At 49.9% G+C, this 15,431-nt stretch overlaps 8 protein-coding genes across 8 annotated transcripts; 4 read left to right on the top strand and 4 right to left on the bottom strand.

The window, feature by feature from the left end:
• Positions 1-888: 888 nt before the first annotated feature.
• Positions 889-2,445, bottom strand: A1O9_03181 (uncharacterized protein; the record flags this gene model as incomplete). The annotated part of the gene is made up of 1 exon (XM_013408749.1): positions 889-2,445. The coding sequence occupies one exon, from the start codon at positions 2,443-2,445 to the stop codon at positions 889-891; it is 1,557 nt and encodes a 518-aa protein (XP_013264203.1).
• A 1,666-nt stretch (positions 2,446-4,111) lies between these two features.
• A1O9_03180 (ATPase) lies at positions 4,112-4,969 on the top strand (the record flags this gene model as incomplete). Its single annotated transcript, XM_013408748.1, has 1 exon — positions 4,112-4,969. The coding sequence occupies one exon, from the start codon at positions 4,112-4,114 to the stop codon at positions 4,967-4,969; it is 858 nt and encodes a 285-aa protein (XP_013264202.1).
• Positions 4,970-5,154: 185 nt separating this feature from the next.
• Positions 5,155-7,587, bottom strand: A1O9_03179 (uncharacterized protein; the record flags this gene model as incomplete). Its single annotated transcript, XM_013408747.1, has 1 exon — positions 5,155-7,587. The coding sequence occupies one exon, from the start codon at positions 7,585-7,587 to the stop codon at positions 5,155-5,157; it is 2,433 nt and encodes an 810-aa protein (XP_013264201.1).
• A 922-nt stretch (positions 7,588-8,509) lies between these two features.
• A1O9_03178 (uncharacterized protein) lies at positions 8,510-9,385 on the top strand (the record flags this gene model as incomplete). Its single annotated transcript, XM_013408746.1, has 1 exon — positions 8,510-9,385. The coding sequence occupies one exon, from the start codon at positions 8,510-8,512 to the stop codon at positions 9,383-9,385; it is 876 nt and encodes a 291-aa protein (XP_013264200.1).
• A 139-nt stretch (positions 9,386-9,524) lies between these two features.
• On the bottom strand, positions 9,525-10,216 carry A1O9_03177 (uncharacterized protein; the record flags this gene model as incomplete). Its single annotated transcript, XM_013408745.1, has 2 exons — positions 9,525-9,791; positions 9,890-10,216. 2 exons carry the CDS (start codon positions 10,214-10,216, stop codon positions 9,525-9,527), a joined length of 594 nt encoding a protein of 197 aa, XP_013264199.1.
• Positions 10,217-10,971: 755 nt separating this feature from the next.
• A1O9_03176 (ubiquitin-like modifier 1) lies at positions 10,972-11,314 on the top strand (the record flags this gene model as incomplete). The annotated part of the gene is made up of 2 exons (XM_013408744.1): positions 10,972-11,138; positions 11,197-11,314. The coding sequence occupies exons 1-2, from the start codon at positions 10,987-10,989 to the stop codon at positions 11,312-11,314; spliced, it is 270 nt and encodes an 89-aa protein (XP_013264198.1). The 5' UTR covers positions 10,972-10,986.
• Positions 11,315-11,448: 134 nt separating this feature from the next.
• Positions 11,449-13,187, bottom strand: A1O9_03175 (elongator complex protein 2; the record flags this gene model as incomplete). Its single annotated transcript, XM_013408743.1, has 3 exons — positions 11,449-11,724; positions 11,775-11,951; positions 11,997-13,187. The coding sequence occupies 3 exons, from the start codon at positions 13,185-13,187 to the stop codon at positions 11,449-11,451; spliced, it is 1,644 nt and encodes a 547-aa protein (XP_013264197.1).
• An 848-nt stretch (positions 13,188-14,035) lies between these two features.
• A1O9_03174 (mitochondrial import receptor subunit TOM40) lies at positions 14,036-15,216 on the top strand (the record flags this gene model as incomplete). The annotated part of the gene is made up of 3 exons (XM_013408742.1): positions 14,036-14,359; positions 14,414-15,061; positions 15,112-15,216. 3 exons carry the CDS (start codon positions 14,036-14,038, stop codon positions 15,214-15,216), a joined length of 1,077 nt encoding a protein of 358 aa, XP_013264196.1.
• Between the last annotated feature and the right edge of the window lie 215 nt (positions 15,217-15,431).

Raw genomic sequence — 15,431 nt, 5'->3', positions numbered from 1 at the left:
ACTCGCCCATCATGAACCCATTGAGATCTCAACTATTATTAGGTGAAGCATTTGTTTTGCCAGCCGACGTGAACATCACTGATTGATGGTGAACAGCTTCGTGCGGACGCGCCTTGCCGTACTCGAGGGATCTTCTGATCTTTTGAATCATCCCGACGCTTGCTATCAGGACCTTGATAACGCCCTGACATCCGTTCTTTTGAAGAACTCGAGGGTTAGCATAGCATCATCCATGCGTCCGTCAGTCATCGGTCGATCATGGCACGTGACTGTCACGTGACTGGCCTGGATTTGCAGACAAAGCAAGGCGAAATCTGTCTAGGAGAGAGGTAAAAAGAGAGCTAGGGTAGCCAGGTTAGGTGCCTTTTTGGATATGATATCCATACTTTGGAAATTCGGACGTTCTGTTGTCGACGCTACGGTAGATATATGCGAGAAGCCCAAGGACTGAAATTGAAAGAGAAATGTTCAGATGGCGTTCACACAAATCAATGATTGGGCATACGGTCACGGCACAATAGAAAGAAGGCATAATTCATTTGCACTTGGTATCGTATCATAAAATTGGGCTCCTTAGTCATAGGTAAGTAGCTAGTACTAGCCATGGAGTCGTTGCAATGCCATTCTGCCACGTTTTCACCTCTGGGATTGCGCTGGGGGCACACGGCTTGGCTGCCGGGAACCCTTCTTGCGCATCAGGATGGTGGTGCATCGAGTAGTTTCCTCCACATCGTGTCAATTTCACACATTTCAATAATTGGAAAAAGAATGCCATTCACAGGTCACTATCCTCCTCTCGTCCTTTGCTCATTTCCACCGCCTCCTTGGCGCTAATCTCAGGATCTCGGCGAAGAGGTGGAACGAGAAAGCTTGGAGCACAATCCAAGTTTATTTCAAATCTTTCTCGTTGATATGCTCAGCCTGTGTGGTCTGAGCCTTCTCAATCTGGACTTGGGCGCTTTCAGCATCGATCGACTTAGCACGGATCTCTGTCTCGATGACACCGGCCGGCTTGCTAAGCTCAAACCTCGCACCGCGACGTTCTGGACCTAAAGCCGTGGTGACGATGATGCCCATGGCGATGATAGCCGTGGCAACACCCATGACCGGACCATAGGCTTCCACAGATTCACCGTCAACACCCTTCACAAATGTCTTCTCTGCGATGGCGTTCACAATCTGTGCTGAGGGCGAGGAAATCATGTTACCAATCTGATAGGTAATGCCGACAAAGGAGGATCTGAATGCCGGTGGCGAAAGCTCGTTAAGGTGGATCGGGATCACACCCCATGCGCCTTGTACAAAGAACTGCATAAAGAACCCAGAAGCGGAGAGACTTGGTTCAGTCGTTGGGAGAATCCATGCTGGGATGAGGAGTGCAGAAATCAGTGCAGATCCTACAATCGCACGACGTCGGCCCAACCATTGAGAAGCATAGCCGATGATGGAGCCACCAACACACGCTCCAGTCTTCATGATGATAGACTCACGGGAAGCCTGGGCATTGTTCATCTCTTTCTGGGTGAGCATGAATGTGGTATAACTGTCTTGACTGGTGTGGGAGTAGTAGTTGAACCAAGTCATCAGGATGATACAATAAATGCACATGCGCCACTCCTCCTTGAGCATTTTGCGAGTTTCAGCCCAGAAAGCGGAAGGCGAGGTCTTTCCCTTACCCTCCCTCTTCGCATCGATGAATTGCTGGGACTCTGGAAATGCGATTCTGATAATACCGACACCGATTGAGAGCCCAGTTCCAATCCAGAAGACAATCTTCCAGGAGTTTGTGCTTCCGCCGACGCCGAGATTGCAGCTCGCTGCAATAACGTAGCCAAGTGAGTATCCTTGTTGTAAGATACCAGACATGAGACCGCGAGCATCCACTGGGCAGTTTTCAAGGGCCATTGCGATGGCATTGCCATAAACACCGCCCATGAACAAGCCAAAAAGCGATCGAACGGCCAAGAATTGGCTGAATGTGGCACTATAGATTGTAGCAATCTGAAGAAGGCCGAGCACGACCATGTTAACGACCATAGGCCATTTTCTACCGAACTTGTCTCCCGCGGCGCCGAAGAAGGCGGCTCCTACTGAACGGAGCAAGAGGGTCAAGGTGATTGCGGTGCTGATATTGGTCTTGCTGGTGTCGTAATATTTGGCTAGCTTGGCGGTCTGGATTGATAGAGCATGGAAGTCGAAGGCATCGGCCATCCAGGCAGCCAGGCCGACGAGGAAGAACAACCAGCCCTTGGCATCGAGTTGCGCAAAGAGGCTGACAGGGTTCTTGAGAGGTTGAGGGCTTTGCCACTCGCAATGGGTTTCACCATCCTCATTGGTGATGGCAACTCGCTGTTTCCATTTAAAGAGATCACCCAACGATTGTTTCGCGGTCGCAAAGGTACCTCGAACAATGGGATCTGCTGGTTCACGATATGGCTCAGCCATTTTTTGGAGGAAATGATGCTATTGAAGAAGTGGATGCAATGAACAGGAAGGAAGATAACAGACTGTCTGTCAAAGTCGTCTGTAGCGTGACGTGAAAATCGACGCATAGATCGTGTGAGAGAACCTGCCTTTTATCTTTTTCAGGCAAAGGATCAGAGCAGGTGCTTGGTCGCGATTTCTTCCGGAACTTGTACAGGGTTGGTTTCACTATCGACCATGAACGGCTGGAGAGACATGGGATAGACATGGATAGACATGTGGACTGTGCAAATTAGGGAAAGGGCCTTGCGGGATAGAGGTGCGAAGTGAAGATGACACCCCGGTGAGGTGTAAAGCAGGGATTCACACGGTTCGAGGTTACACATGTGTGATACGAATGTCGAATGGCTAACACCCCGTCAGCAGAGCGATCATCTGTCGTCTGTGATTGCAGCTGCAACAGCCTTGTTGCCGCGTTTCCGTCCTATCTTTCCTCAGTACCATTGCGTCAAGGATTGTAGGCGAATAGAAGCTCGTGTTCTCAACTTCATGGCGGAGCTTGATTGCCAGATCAAGCTTGGCCGAGAAGTCTTGTAGCAAGCCACTGGTCAGCATGACCATTCAACTGTCTGAAATGCGGGCTGACAGAGGCCTGCAAAGGCCTGATGGGGTAGACTCTCGTTGGTGAGGAACAAGAAAGTCTGGAGCAAATCACGCTACTGTGCGCGGCCGATGTCACCTTTGAGCCTGTCCACATACCGAATTGATGATCAGTTCAGGCGGGACGTCGACGCGAACCTATTGGATTCAAGTGACAATCTGGGGGTCGGTGTTTGAAAGTTTAGGGTTGGCCTTCTACCGACGTCCAAGAATACCAAGACACCGGACAGTGCTGGGCAGAGCTGGGCAGCATCATTGTGGCAGCGTCCAAAGTGGGGTACCTAATGCTTGTCCTCTAGGTCAAGAATGAGAGATGTGCTTTATTCCCAAGCATAGCTCATACGCTGGCTTGAAGGAAGGATGCGTTGAGAATCAGAGGTGGAAAACTCCAAAATATCAGACGAAGTTGAGGTGTTGTCAACGCGTTCCCGCCACGATCGACGCTCACAGGGAGTCAATGGCGGAAGTCTTGGCGTATGGGGAAGTGGAAGGAGCTCCCCCCACGTCTGATAGTATCGCACCGGTCTCCATACGGAAGGCCTCACGCCTACTTTGGGGGCCGCAAAGTCCTGTGGATTCTTAAGCCATCTTAGATCAGTATACTAGTAGACGAGCGGACCGAGTGGTTGACTCCCTGGTCGAGAAGGTGTCAAAAGGATTTGTGCGACTGTGATTGACCACACCTACGGAGTACAGCTGCATTGCATATGCATCGATCTCCCTCTTTCTTCCTTAGAATTGCTCAATATAGCTAACGGCTCAATCTGACTCAGTCGAAACGAGGAAGAGCCGGGACTTTTCATCCGGCAGATATCGGACAAAGACGGTGGTTCGATGACTCCACATTGCCAACCTCAACGTACCACCAACGCCCACCATCCACCATACGGAGTACTAGCGGTGTGCCGCAGTGAGTCATTGGCCAGTTCTTCCGATTCCAGAAATCTTCTAGAAATTGTGTCAATTCCAAAGATCCGGTTTTGTCTCCCCTGAGTATCACAGAACCCGGATCAACCCTTCGAGAACAATGCCGCTTCTAGCTTCTGGGGCCGATCGTCCCGCTAAACCAGACATCACCGTCAAGGGTTTGGATTACAAGTTTCCGGATGGCTCCTTAGGACTCCAAGGCATCAACCTTGATCTGCCTGCTGGTAGCCGAACGTTACTGATTGGCGCCAACGGAGCTGGCAAGACCACTCTGCTCCGCTTGTTATCTGGGAAAAAACTTGCTCCCTCTGAGACAATTCGAATTGCAGGGGCCGACCCTTTCTCTGCTGGTCTGGAGGGCGTTACATATCTCGGATTGGAATGGGTTCTGAATCCAATAGTACGCACCGACATCGCCGTACCTCTCCTTTTGGACTCGGTGGGCGGTAAGCATTATTCAGAACGCCGGGACGAACTCGTGAGGATCCTCGACATTGACCTACGATGGCGCATGCATGCTGTCAGTGATGGCGAGAGACGGAGAGTTCAACTGGCCATGGGCCTGATACGACCTTGGGATGTCCTACTATTGGATGAAATCACTGTTGACCTGGACCTACTGAGTCGGAGCAACTTTCTCAACTGGCTAAGGTCAGAGACAGAAAGCAGAAATGCCACAATTGTCTACGCTACACACATCCTCGACAATCTAGTTGGTTGGCCCACACATCTCGCGCACATGCATCTGGGCAAGGTCAAGGAATGGGGCCCCATGGCGAAATACGATGCAGAGACAGATTCGTATAACAACAGTGGCAACAGCAAGCTAGGTGAGCTCGTGTTGAAATGGCTGAAGGAAGATCTAGCCGAGCGTGGTCCACGAGACCGAACTGGGCAAGAGAAAACATATGAAAATCTGGAAGGGAAAGGAGGATATGGCCAAGAGACAAGAGACTGATTGTCGGATGAATTGTTTATGAGCCCATTCTTGTGGTCTTTTTTTATCACTCTTGATACCCCATCTGGTCTTCAACAAGACCATGAGCAGCATTGGTGGCGCTTGAATGGGAGAAAAAGAATTGGTCTTAACACCATGTCTAGACGTTCATTACATTTGCACGACATTGTGCTACAACAATTAAATCACACTATTGAACCCCAAACCCCTTCCAAGTTGACTCTTAAGATTCGGACTGACCCTTCCGCAGATGCGACGGCTAACTGGTGAAACGAGCCATCTGTATATCCAGGCCGCCATGCTAAGCGATTGACTGATCTGGACGGGCATATGCGTGGGTCAACGGTAATGCTGTGGAGGGGTTTGAGACCATCTGGGAGGCTAATTATGTGGATCGCGAGAGTTCCATCCTCCTCACCAGTTGCAAGAAAGCATCGGGACCGATCGGAGACAGCAGCAATTGCCGTAATGGCGGACTTCCTTTTGAGCTCCAGCGCGCAGGTAAAGTCAAGCTTTGCCGACGAGTCCTCTGCGCTCCAAATTTTCATAGCTTTGTCTCGCCCTGCCGTTGCAAACGCCGGCTTCCCAGCGTTTGACAGCCATGTACAGTCCAAGATCATGCGAGCGTGTGCTTTGGGATTGGAGGCCACAGGGACCCACGACTTGGCGTCAGGCCCTGACTGTAGGAACACGGTCCATTGCCGGTCTCTGCCGACGCTCAAGAGGTACTTTGGTTCTTCAAAGGAGAATGCAAGCCGGGTAACAGTCAAAGAGTGAGCGGTAAGTGGAGGTTTGACCTCGGACCAACTGACTTCGTCGTATAGGCGAATAACGGCATAATCGATTGAGCTTGCCTTGCACGCCGTCGCCAAGGTGGTACCTGGTTGAGAGGTACTCACTTCTGAGATTTCATAGCCATGGCCGTATAGCTTCTCGTGCTCCGGCCAGAGCGTATGCCTCGAAAGGAAATCCTCAGTCGGAGGCTCACCTAGGAGAGTAAGGGCTTGAGATTGTCCCCTTGAGTGGGTGTTTGCGTTGAGATCCTCGTCCAAAGCCTCGTTTTGGCCATCATCTTCATCACCAATAACCTTATTTGAAAGACCCAAGACCGGTATTGCAGCCGTTTCAGGTAAATGAATATCTTCTGGTGGTAAAGGAATCTGACAGAGCTTATTGAGCATCACAGAAATTTCTCTAGGTTCGTTGAATACACGCAGAAGCTTCTCATCAGCACCTGACACAAATTGATAAGGCGTGGTGCTTGCAATGCAGTTGAGGTCATAGCCATGGATCTGAGGCCGCGAAAATTCATGCCATGTAATCTTTCCGTCCCTCTTCCAACCCGCATGAAGCCTGGTGGTTTGATCAGAGCTCGTTGACAGGAGGTAACTACCATCAGGTGCCCAGGATATGCCTTCGACTGAGCCGATATGACCGCTGATGGCATGTTTCTGATTCCAAAACTGTGTCTCAGGGACATACTGCCACATCCGCCAGCTACCAGTCCGACCAAGAGATGTTACCACAGTACCATCAGGGGACCAAAGTCCGGTCCAAAACCCACCAGAAGAACCTGTTGCCGTGGTTGCTCCTTTCTGGCTACTGATCTCTCCTAGTCGAGAGATACTGACCCATATACCAGATGACTCTTCGGGCTCCCATATTGAAAGAGAACCATCGGCTGATGCGGTGAGGAGTTGTGGTGTCGAAGATTTTGGATTCCAATGAGATGAGTATACCCAGTCTTCGTGTCCCAACAAAAGGGCTTCAAATGAAATTAAACATGTGCAGGCACCGGCGGAAACACTCTGGATCTTCGCGGTCAGTGTGACGGCGTTTGAGAGATGGCCGTTCGTCCCACTAGCATTCCGAGCGAATTGTTGGCCTTTAGATTCAAATCGCCAAATCCGCACATACTTGTCCTGACTTGCAGAAGCTAATAAAAATCCTCCATCTGGAGTGGGTGTCAGAGCCAACGATCTGACCCATGCCTCATGACCAGTCAAGCTGGCGCTCAGACCAACCCGGGGGTTAGACGTCAACCCGTCGATGGAATAGACCTGGATGTCATTGCGAGTGCCTCCTACTACGAGGAATGCGTTGTCTGGAGATGGTTCTTCCGCGAATGCACTGATAGTCAATGCTAGAGGAATGAACCTTGGTTTCAGAGCAACCTCCGCGAGAGCCTCCACGTTATCTTGATTTACCCGCCATAGTTTTATCCTAGCATCCGCCCCTCCTGTCGCGAATATATCGCTCTGTCCCAAAGACGCAATGGCATTAACCGTGCCAATATGTGCATCGATTGTAACAGTCGATACAAAAGTCTTGCCTGTCGTAGCCTTCCACAAACTCAATTTGCCGTCTGCAGAGCCTGTCGCCAGCAGCTCAGAGGAGCTATCGAAGTGGGCTGATAAGAATTTCACTGCAGTGACTTTGTCAGAGTGTCCCCCGAGTAATGCAGACAACCCTGGTTGAGAGGTGTTTTGCGGGGACCAAATGCCGACATTCTGGTCGGCTCCAAACGCAACAAGGCCTGAGGCCACCGACCAGTCGGCTGCTGCGCTATGCCTATTGCCGCCGACGCTGTAGTATTCGTCTACTATGAATTCAGTCATGAAGCAGAGAATTCGAGGTGTTTCGATTTGAGCGCAGGAAAAAATAGTCCACTCATAGGCGAATACGGTGGAGGACTTCTCGCAGTTTGTATGATAGGAATCACATAGCCTTCTCCACGTGACTTTACAGTGCGCCTTGGCGACTATTACCTAATAATTAACTAACGGTAAACGACACTATGGAGGAGTGCTGCCGCCAGTAGTTTCAGTTGTCGATCAGGAGCACCGCACACATAATCAGATATCTTGAGATAAAGGCATTGGTCGAATGTATTGTTTCTCCATCACTATCATGCCTCAAGTTGGATATTTCGATGCGAAGATTTTGACACAGCTAGGTAAAAGAGGACCAGAATCTTCCTTGCAGCCACCCAAGGAGTGATACGAGCAGAAGAAGTGCTTCGCCTCCATCAATCGCACACCACAGTCCAACCACAGCCTTCAATCGTTTGCTTGATGAGTCACCTACCCAGCCTCTAACACAAGAATCATCACGGATTCTGTTCTTGTGTCATAGCAAGCCCCCCACGATAATTATCAACAACAATACAGTGGGCATTACCACATCACCATAATGTCCTGCTGAGCATCACATACCCTGAAAACCCTTGCCATTTTCAAGTCGATGAGGCGCAGAGCGGATTCGCCCGCCAGTACTTTCATGTAAGGTTGATTACATACTTTGCAGATGTTAGCAAGCTCAGCCCCAGTATCTGACTCAAACCAAGATTTCTGTGCAGGGAGCTGTAGCCAGTAAGTGTGTCAGTTCGTTCACTATCCGTGACTCTTAAATCTTGGCCCGTAGCATAAGGATGTCCCTAAGCTCGCTGAGGCATCTAAGAATTTCTGGCAAACACTTTTCAGACATCACATACTACCATTTCCACTAAGGAACCAGTAGTCAAACCTCGAAACTTCGAAAATGGCGACAATGAATAAAGCTGCTAGGGCCGCCTCGGCAAAAGAAACTATCAACAAACAGATTCCTTCGATCTTGGCTTCGAATTCTCGAGCAAAATCCGGTGTACAAAGAACGCGTCGACTTCTCGGCAGTGTCGACTTGCCGAAGTTGCCAGCTGGAGCTGGAAAAGCAGACCATACTCTTACTATCACGATTCGGCCACTTGACACCTTGGAGGCTGCCCGAGCTATCCACGATGAGGACTCTAAAGCAAAAATAGCTGTCCTAAACATGGCCTCTCCATTACAGCCCGGAGGAGGCGTGTTGCGAGGAGCCAGGGCACAGGAAGAAAGTCTCTGCATGCGGTCGACACTCTACCCGAGCTTGCGATCGGAATGGTATCGGCACAAGCCAGACACAGTCATCTATACACCAGACGTCCTTGTTTTCAAGTCCCCATCACCAGAACTAAGTCTTCTCGACCCCAAAGATCAAATATACGTCGATGTCATATCCTGTGCAGCACCTAGACAGCCAGAAATTAAACAGCTCGATGATGGAACACTAACGTACGAGGATCCGAAGGATGAGGAGGCCATGGCTTTAAAAATCAAATACATCATGCGCACAGCTGCGAAGATGTCGGCCACTCATGTTGTGCTTGGGGCGATCGGTTGCGGCGCGTATCGCAATCCTATCAAGGAAGTGGCTGGCATGATGCGTCGGTGTCTTCTCGGACGAGGACGTGGAAAACCGCTTGATGAAGACTGGGCGGCCGCTGGTATCAAAAGTGTTGTTTTTGCAATCCTCGACAACAGTCCGAAACAAGAGGTTTGGGATGGTTTTGTGGCAGAGTTCTCTGGTTATGAAAATGTGATCATTGAAACGACGAGTTAAACAGTGGCAGTCGCCTCAATGCATGTAAACCCTCTTGTGAACTTGAAAAATAGTTCGATAATGAACCTGTTAGGTCATGTCATAGCTCTGTACTTGTATCTCCGCCCTTGATTTTCTGTGAGCCCTGTGCGGTGGCTTATCAGTCTGTTGGCCCCTTGGAACCCTCCTCCGCGGCAGCAGGCTCATTCAGACCTTTTGAGTCACCACTGACCCAGTTGACGTCAAGGAACAGGTACGAAATTTTCCATCCGTCCAGCTCTTTGCGAAAGCTCCAGTAATAGTAGCCGCCTTCAGAGAAAATCTGGCCCATGTCCTCGGGATGCGTTCCACAGACAGCAAATAGTGCCGAACGCCCGTGGGCCACGGTCTCGGAGTTGAATAGAATGGTGTAGTTAGACGAGAGATGCTAGGAGCTACTTGTTAGTGTTAAGAACTCAAGAGAATTGCACTAGAAGGGCGTTGTGAGCCACTATCAAATAATGCCAGCATTTGAAATGGGAGTACACTTGCCATCATTCGATGAAACCTCAGCTCAGCATTGAGGCACCACTTTGCCAATCCCTCGGTACCAACGTGCGTCCCGAATGGGTAAGTGACATTGCAATCATCGGTGAACAGCGCAGCCCACCTATCAGCAGCCGATGAATCCACCATGCACACGTCCAACGTGTATGCATAGTTGTTGAGTAAATCTGTGATGTTCTGTCGCTCAAACATGTAATGCACTTGATCCTTAATGCTGTACGGCGATGCCCGATGGAGCCTACTGGCTGGCTCGACATAAGAATATGCCAGTGGATGATCAGCTGGCAGTAGAGCTGGTCGTGGCATTTTGGAGCGCTTGATGGATGCTTGAGTCTAGACGGCCTGGTTCGTTGCAGGCCTAGCAGTCCACGTCCAAGCTGCAGTGCTTCTGTTTCCTGGGTTTAGCAGGACAACGGCTGATTGATGAAAGCTTCTCCAGAGGTTTGGGAGCGGCCTTCTTTAATAAAGTCTCGCCAAAGGGGTTCATCATCGGCAGGATTGACTTCTGGCTTCTTTCTCCTTCCTCAACTGGCGGGTGGGGTTTTCTCCAGAAAAACCTGCCAGCTTGGAGCTAAGTACAATCTTCCGGCGGAGGGCACTGAATGGTAGCTGCCTTATGAGAGGTTCGATATCTTGGCCATCGATGTGGGTGATTTGACCTCCTGACCCCCATGGATTCCAATTGGTGAGGAGGGGCCAGCAAGACAACACCGGGTGTAGGTTCGGTGGGAAACGTGGTCGGCATCTCAGCACATAATGAATCACCGTACTGCAAAATATTCTTAGTTCAAAGGGCGAACACTGCTCATGCTGCTCCATGTCTTCGCAGAACATGGATTGGATACTTTAAGTGGTTCGGAAAGTCTGACCTATTATATTTGACGCTGGAGCTTCTTTCCTTGGGATAAGACGCCTTTGAGCACGCCCGTAAGCCGAGAGGATTTTCCGACAACCGCGAATAGATACTACACAGCCAAGGAGATGACTGGAGACATCACGATCACTGTGGAATTCACGTAAGTGACGATGGCATCGTTTTTGAGATGGTCTGACGCAAAGAAAGTGGCGGGTTAGAGATGCTGTTTGACAATGTCCCCAAGCACTCGATATCGCTGCCCACCGATGCGGACAACGGCAATCGTCCTACTATCGGCTACTTGGTCACTTATATCTGTGAGCACCTTATGAAAGATTCGAGAAAGGAACTCTTCGTTCTCGACAATGCGGTGTATGTCTTTCATGTATCCGTATGATCGAGGAGATACTAATACCGTGAACACGAAAAGACGTCCGGGGATCCTCGTACTCATCAATGACTCCGACTGGGAACTGGAAGGCGAAGACAAGTACGAATTGGTCAACAATGATAATGTTCTTTTCGTCTCTACTCTACATGGCGGTTGAGAACTATTTCATGTGCGACATTGTGCCTAGCATTGAATCAACCAATTCGAAATAAGTCAAACTTCCAACGACTATATCATCACGAAAATTCCTAGACAGCTTTGAGTTCCGCCCAGTGTTTAGGTCATGTCGTATCATACCACATCATGCATCCTCAGAGACAGATCCTCGGCATCTTCTGGGGTTCTTAAGCCAGAGGGTCGTGGCTCGGGCGTCCCTGGGCCACTTCCTGGAGATGCTAGGCCACTACGTGGGCTCGCGAGGCCACTACCCAGCCCTGGTATTGGTGTCACAAATCCACTTGGAGGAGCTGGTGCTTTGATTCCTTCAGGTGAGGCTGGAATAATCTCTGGCGGCAGATCGGGGATTTTGATGCGTTTAGCTTCGTTGTTGTAACTTGCGGGGATGATCTATATTGGAATTAACTCACGGTCTTCTCTAGTCGAACGATGACACCAACCTCGATGATCTCGTTGCGTGGGAATGATAGGAAAGGAATATCAGCGGCATTGCAAGCCATCAGGTAGCCATAAAGCACCCGAAGAACACTCTCGTGAGCAATGATAAGTAGATCGTTTTGCTCTCTTTCCAACTCTAGAATGATGGGCTCTAAGCGCACCGCAACGTCGTGATAAGACTATGGCCGTTAGTTACAACACTGAATTTCCGCGCCTTTTCTTACCTCAGCTCGGGGAAATCTATGATGGTAGGGATCAAGGTCATGTTTGAGCACCTCTTCCGGATAATCAAATCGAATTCTTCTCTCTGATTTCTTCTCGCAGACTCCTGGGTTCAACGCACTCATCTGGGATCTCTGCCTCACTTTATAACCCTTGGCTGCGAGGAACGCCGAGGTTTCCACTGTTCTTCGCCGGGTTGAAGTCCATACTATCAAAGGCTTTAGCGGTGTTTCATGCCCTCCCTTCTCCTCGATTAGTCGCTTTTCCTCCTCCCGGTGCTTAATAAGGACTTCTGTCATCTTTTTGGCGTAGTCCTTTCCCTGAGAGGACAGACTGGCATCTGCCTTGAAGGATTCCTCTTCTAGGGTTGTCCCGGCGCGGGCAAAATAGGTGTGACGTGCCTTGATGTGGAGATTCATTAAATAGAATACAATTCGGTGGGATATATAGCCGAAACTCGTGTTGTTGACTACAATTCTCTCCCCAGCATTGATCATCTTGATCCAGTCCAGATCAAGCTCCTCCATCGTCTCGAAATGGGGAATCTTAGCGGACATTCTGTTCAAGTAGTGTTTAACAGCTTCACTTTCCGACCAGCCAATGTAATCAGGTGAGGAAATTTTGACGCTTCGAACATTTTCCTCGATTATCCTTTGGTCGTCGCAACTAGATTCGATGAAGAGACACTTGATGTCGTGCTTAGCGAACTCTTTCGCCAACGATTTGCGACCGGCTGATAGGGGGTTTACAGCATCGTAAATCGCAATCTGACCGTTCTCATGATTCAAGAAATGGTAGATATCTTCTCTGCACTTCTTCAAAATCTTCTGCCGCAGAAGAACCGAGGATGCGGAGGCATTCACGAAGAAGTAGTCGTCAGGGACATCCTTCCCATGTCCAACGATAGCCCTTCGATAGTCACCAAGGTGAAAGATCCTGGTCTTGACTCCTAGCCACCGCAAATACCTGGCGAGTGCTACTGAGATGTGAGTCTTACCACGTGCAGGGAGTCCCACAGTCGCTATGGCAATTCGACCAGCATGAAACAGACGGCCGGATTCAGTGCTGTAAAGCTGGGCTGGGGCCATCTCGCTTTTCTCCGGTAGGTCATGGATAGCATCGACAAAGGTGCTTGACTTGCGCCGGTAGCGAGGTGAATTCACCGCCGACTCGATGGTGAGTAGCGTATCCATATTTACAGGTTACCTGATATTGGACTGGTGAGAATCGAAAGGATTTTGAGAAGAGAAAGTTGTGTGCTATCGACGCTCAACAGCAGCTCATTGCAATGAGGACTGCTTAATATTTCCACGGGTGAAAGGAAACGTTGGGAACACACAACACGGGTATTTGGTCCTGGTACTGACAGCAGCAGATAGGGAAGCGAGGTCTGCTTGAGATGCAGATCTAGCTTCTACTCTATCATACAATCTTTATTCCAAGGGGAGGATGCCTCGAGACAATGCGAATTGCGTTGTGTGACGACTCACGAGTTTCTGAGCTCACGAACCGTGCGATAAGAAGCGAGGGTCGGAAGCCTGGGTCTTGATACATGTCCGAGGTAAAAGAACGGGCCGCTTTTAGTTTCTTCCAGTTCTTGGCTTGAACCTTGAGCCTCTGACGAAGACCTCGCCCTGGCCATGACTTCGGGAGCATGAATCCTGTATCATGTCCAATTCATGTAGCTGATATCGTCGAGCCTGTCCTGCACACAGGGACCATGTGAATCAACCATTGGTGTTTACCTTCTCGATTGATGCTAGTGAGTGGCCTGAGAAGAAGGGTCGCCCAGACAAAAGCGGCCATGACCAAACGTCCATGAACGGCTAGTGCTTGGCCGCCCAAATGAGATCTGTAGATTTCCTCCTGCGGCAGGAAAAGTGAAGCTCCAAACCGCCAACAATCATCTGTCACAAGAGCACGCTTGCTCATCATCTTCCCTTCCCTTCTTCTCCTTTCCAGTTCCGGGCTTTCAAAGCCTGCTTCTTTCGGCTGAGCTGATCGCAGGTTCGCGCGGATTCTCCATAAAACTTTCTTAACCATGGCAGTGGTCCTCGAGGAGAAATCATCATCTCCGCTGTCCTTCTTAACGGACAATGTCCTCGCCGCAGCTATCAATGACACCTTTTCCAATCTCTCGGAAAAGCGGAAGCTGTTAGGTCTGGAGAATCCAGGGACTGTCGATAATATCGCGCGCGAAGTGCAAAAGGATGTCCTTCTTTCTAATTTCATGTTCTCTGGCCTGCGGTGCGACCTTCAGAAAATCTTCAGCGTTGCACCTCTTTTCCGGTTACAACATGGCTTTGCCATGGGCTCCCAGGCTCTACCACCTTGGCAATTGATGGCGCTCTATGGAAATTCTAATGTATGCCCCTAATGTTCAGTCTCTGGACATTTTTTACGCTAATGCTTGAATCAGGTTTTCTTGCAAGCTGCCTACTCGAGCGATAAATCATTGACCGCGTGGGGAAATTGGAGATGGTCACCCAAATTTGTGACAAAGACACAGACTGCAATTGATCCAAGGCAAGCACAAGCTATGGTCCAAATTGACAACGAGTATACCGGCGATGATTTCTCCGCCTCCGTCAAAGCGATCAGTCCTTCAATCCTCGAGGGCGGCCTTACCGGCATTGTCATTGGCAGCTACCTACAGAGCTTGACCCCGAAATTGGCTATTGGTTTGGAGGGAGTGTGGCAGCGCGCCGCACTAAACTCCAAGCCGGAGACAGCGATGTCTTATTGTGCTAGATATAGAGGAACAGATTGGATCGCAAGTGCACAATACCTAGCTCAAGGCTCGCTGGGAGCGTCATACTGGAGACGTTTGACGGATAAGGTGGAGGCTGGTGTCGATTGTCAGCTCCAATTTGCACCAGGCATGGGTGGTGGAATGTTCGGTGGTATGAGACGAGAAGGAACAACAACTGTTGGTGTCAAATACAGCTTCGCTACCTCAGTATACCGGGCGCAGATTGACAGTGCTGGCAAGTGTGGCGTCGTCCTGGAGAAGCGGGTGGCACCACCCGTTACCTTGACCTTTGCGGCTGAGATTGATCAGTGGAAGGTGAGCAATATTCATCGCGGCTTGCCCCTCATTGCTAACCCCTTTGCTAGAATACCCACAAGCTTGGTCTCGCCGTCTCGCTGGAAGGAGCACCGGAGGAATTGCAGGAGATTGCTGAGCGAGCCGATCAAAACGCACTACCACCGCCAATCTAAGCTGTTCAGCAACATCGCTCGAGATTGATCGGAACTACTCCGACCTGACGGCTGCTCGGAGAAAGAAAACTCTCCCTTTAAAATTCCACCGTTGTTTTATTACCTCTTCACTCCCGAGCATGCGCAACACTGGGGGGAGAGTTGGGTAAGTGTAGTGAGGAAAAGAAAGTCATCCATCGCTTCTTTTTACAGGCGTTTGAGTTCCGTGATGTTGT

This window comes from Exophiala aquamarina (genome assembly GCF_000709125.1).
Source record: "Exophiala aquamarina CBS 119918 chromosome Unknown aczIA-supercont1.2, whole genome shotgun sequence".
Lineage (NCBI taxonomy): Eukaryota > Fungi > Ascomycota > Eurotiomycetes > Chaetothyriales > Herpotrichiellaceae > Exophiala > Exophiala aquamarina.
This window is presented reverse-complemented; position numbering and strand designations above follow the sequence as displayed.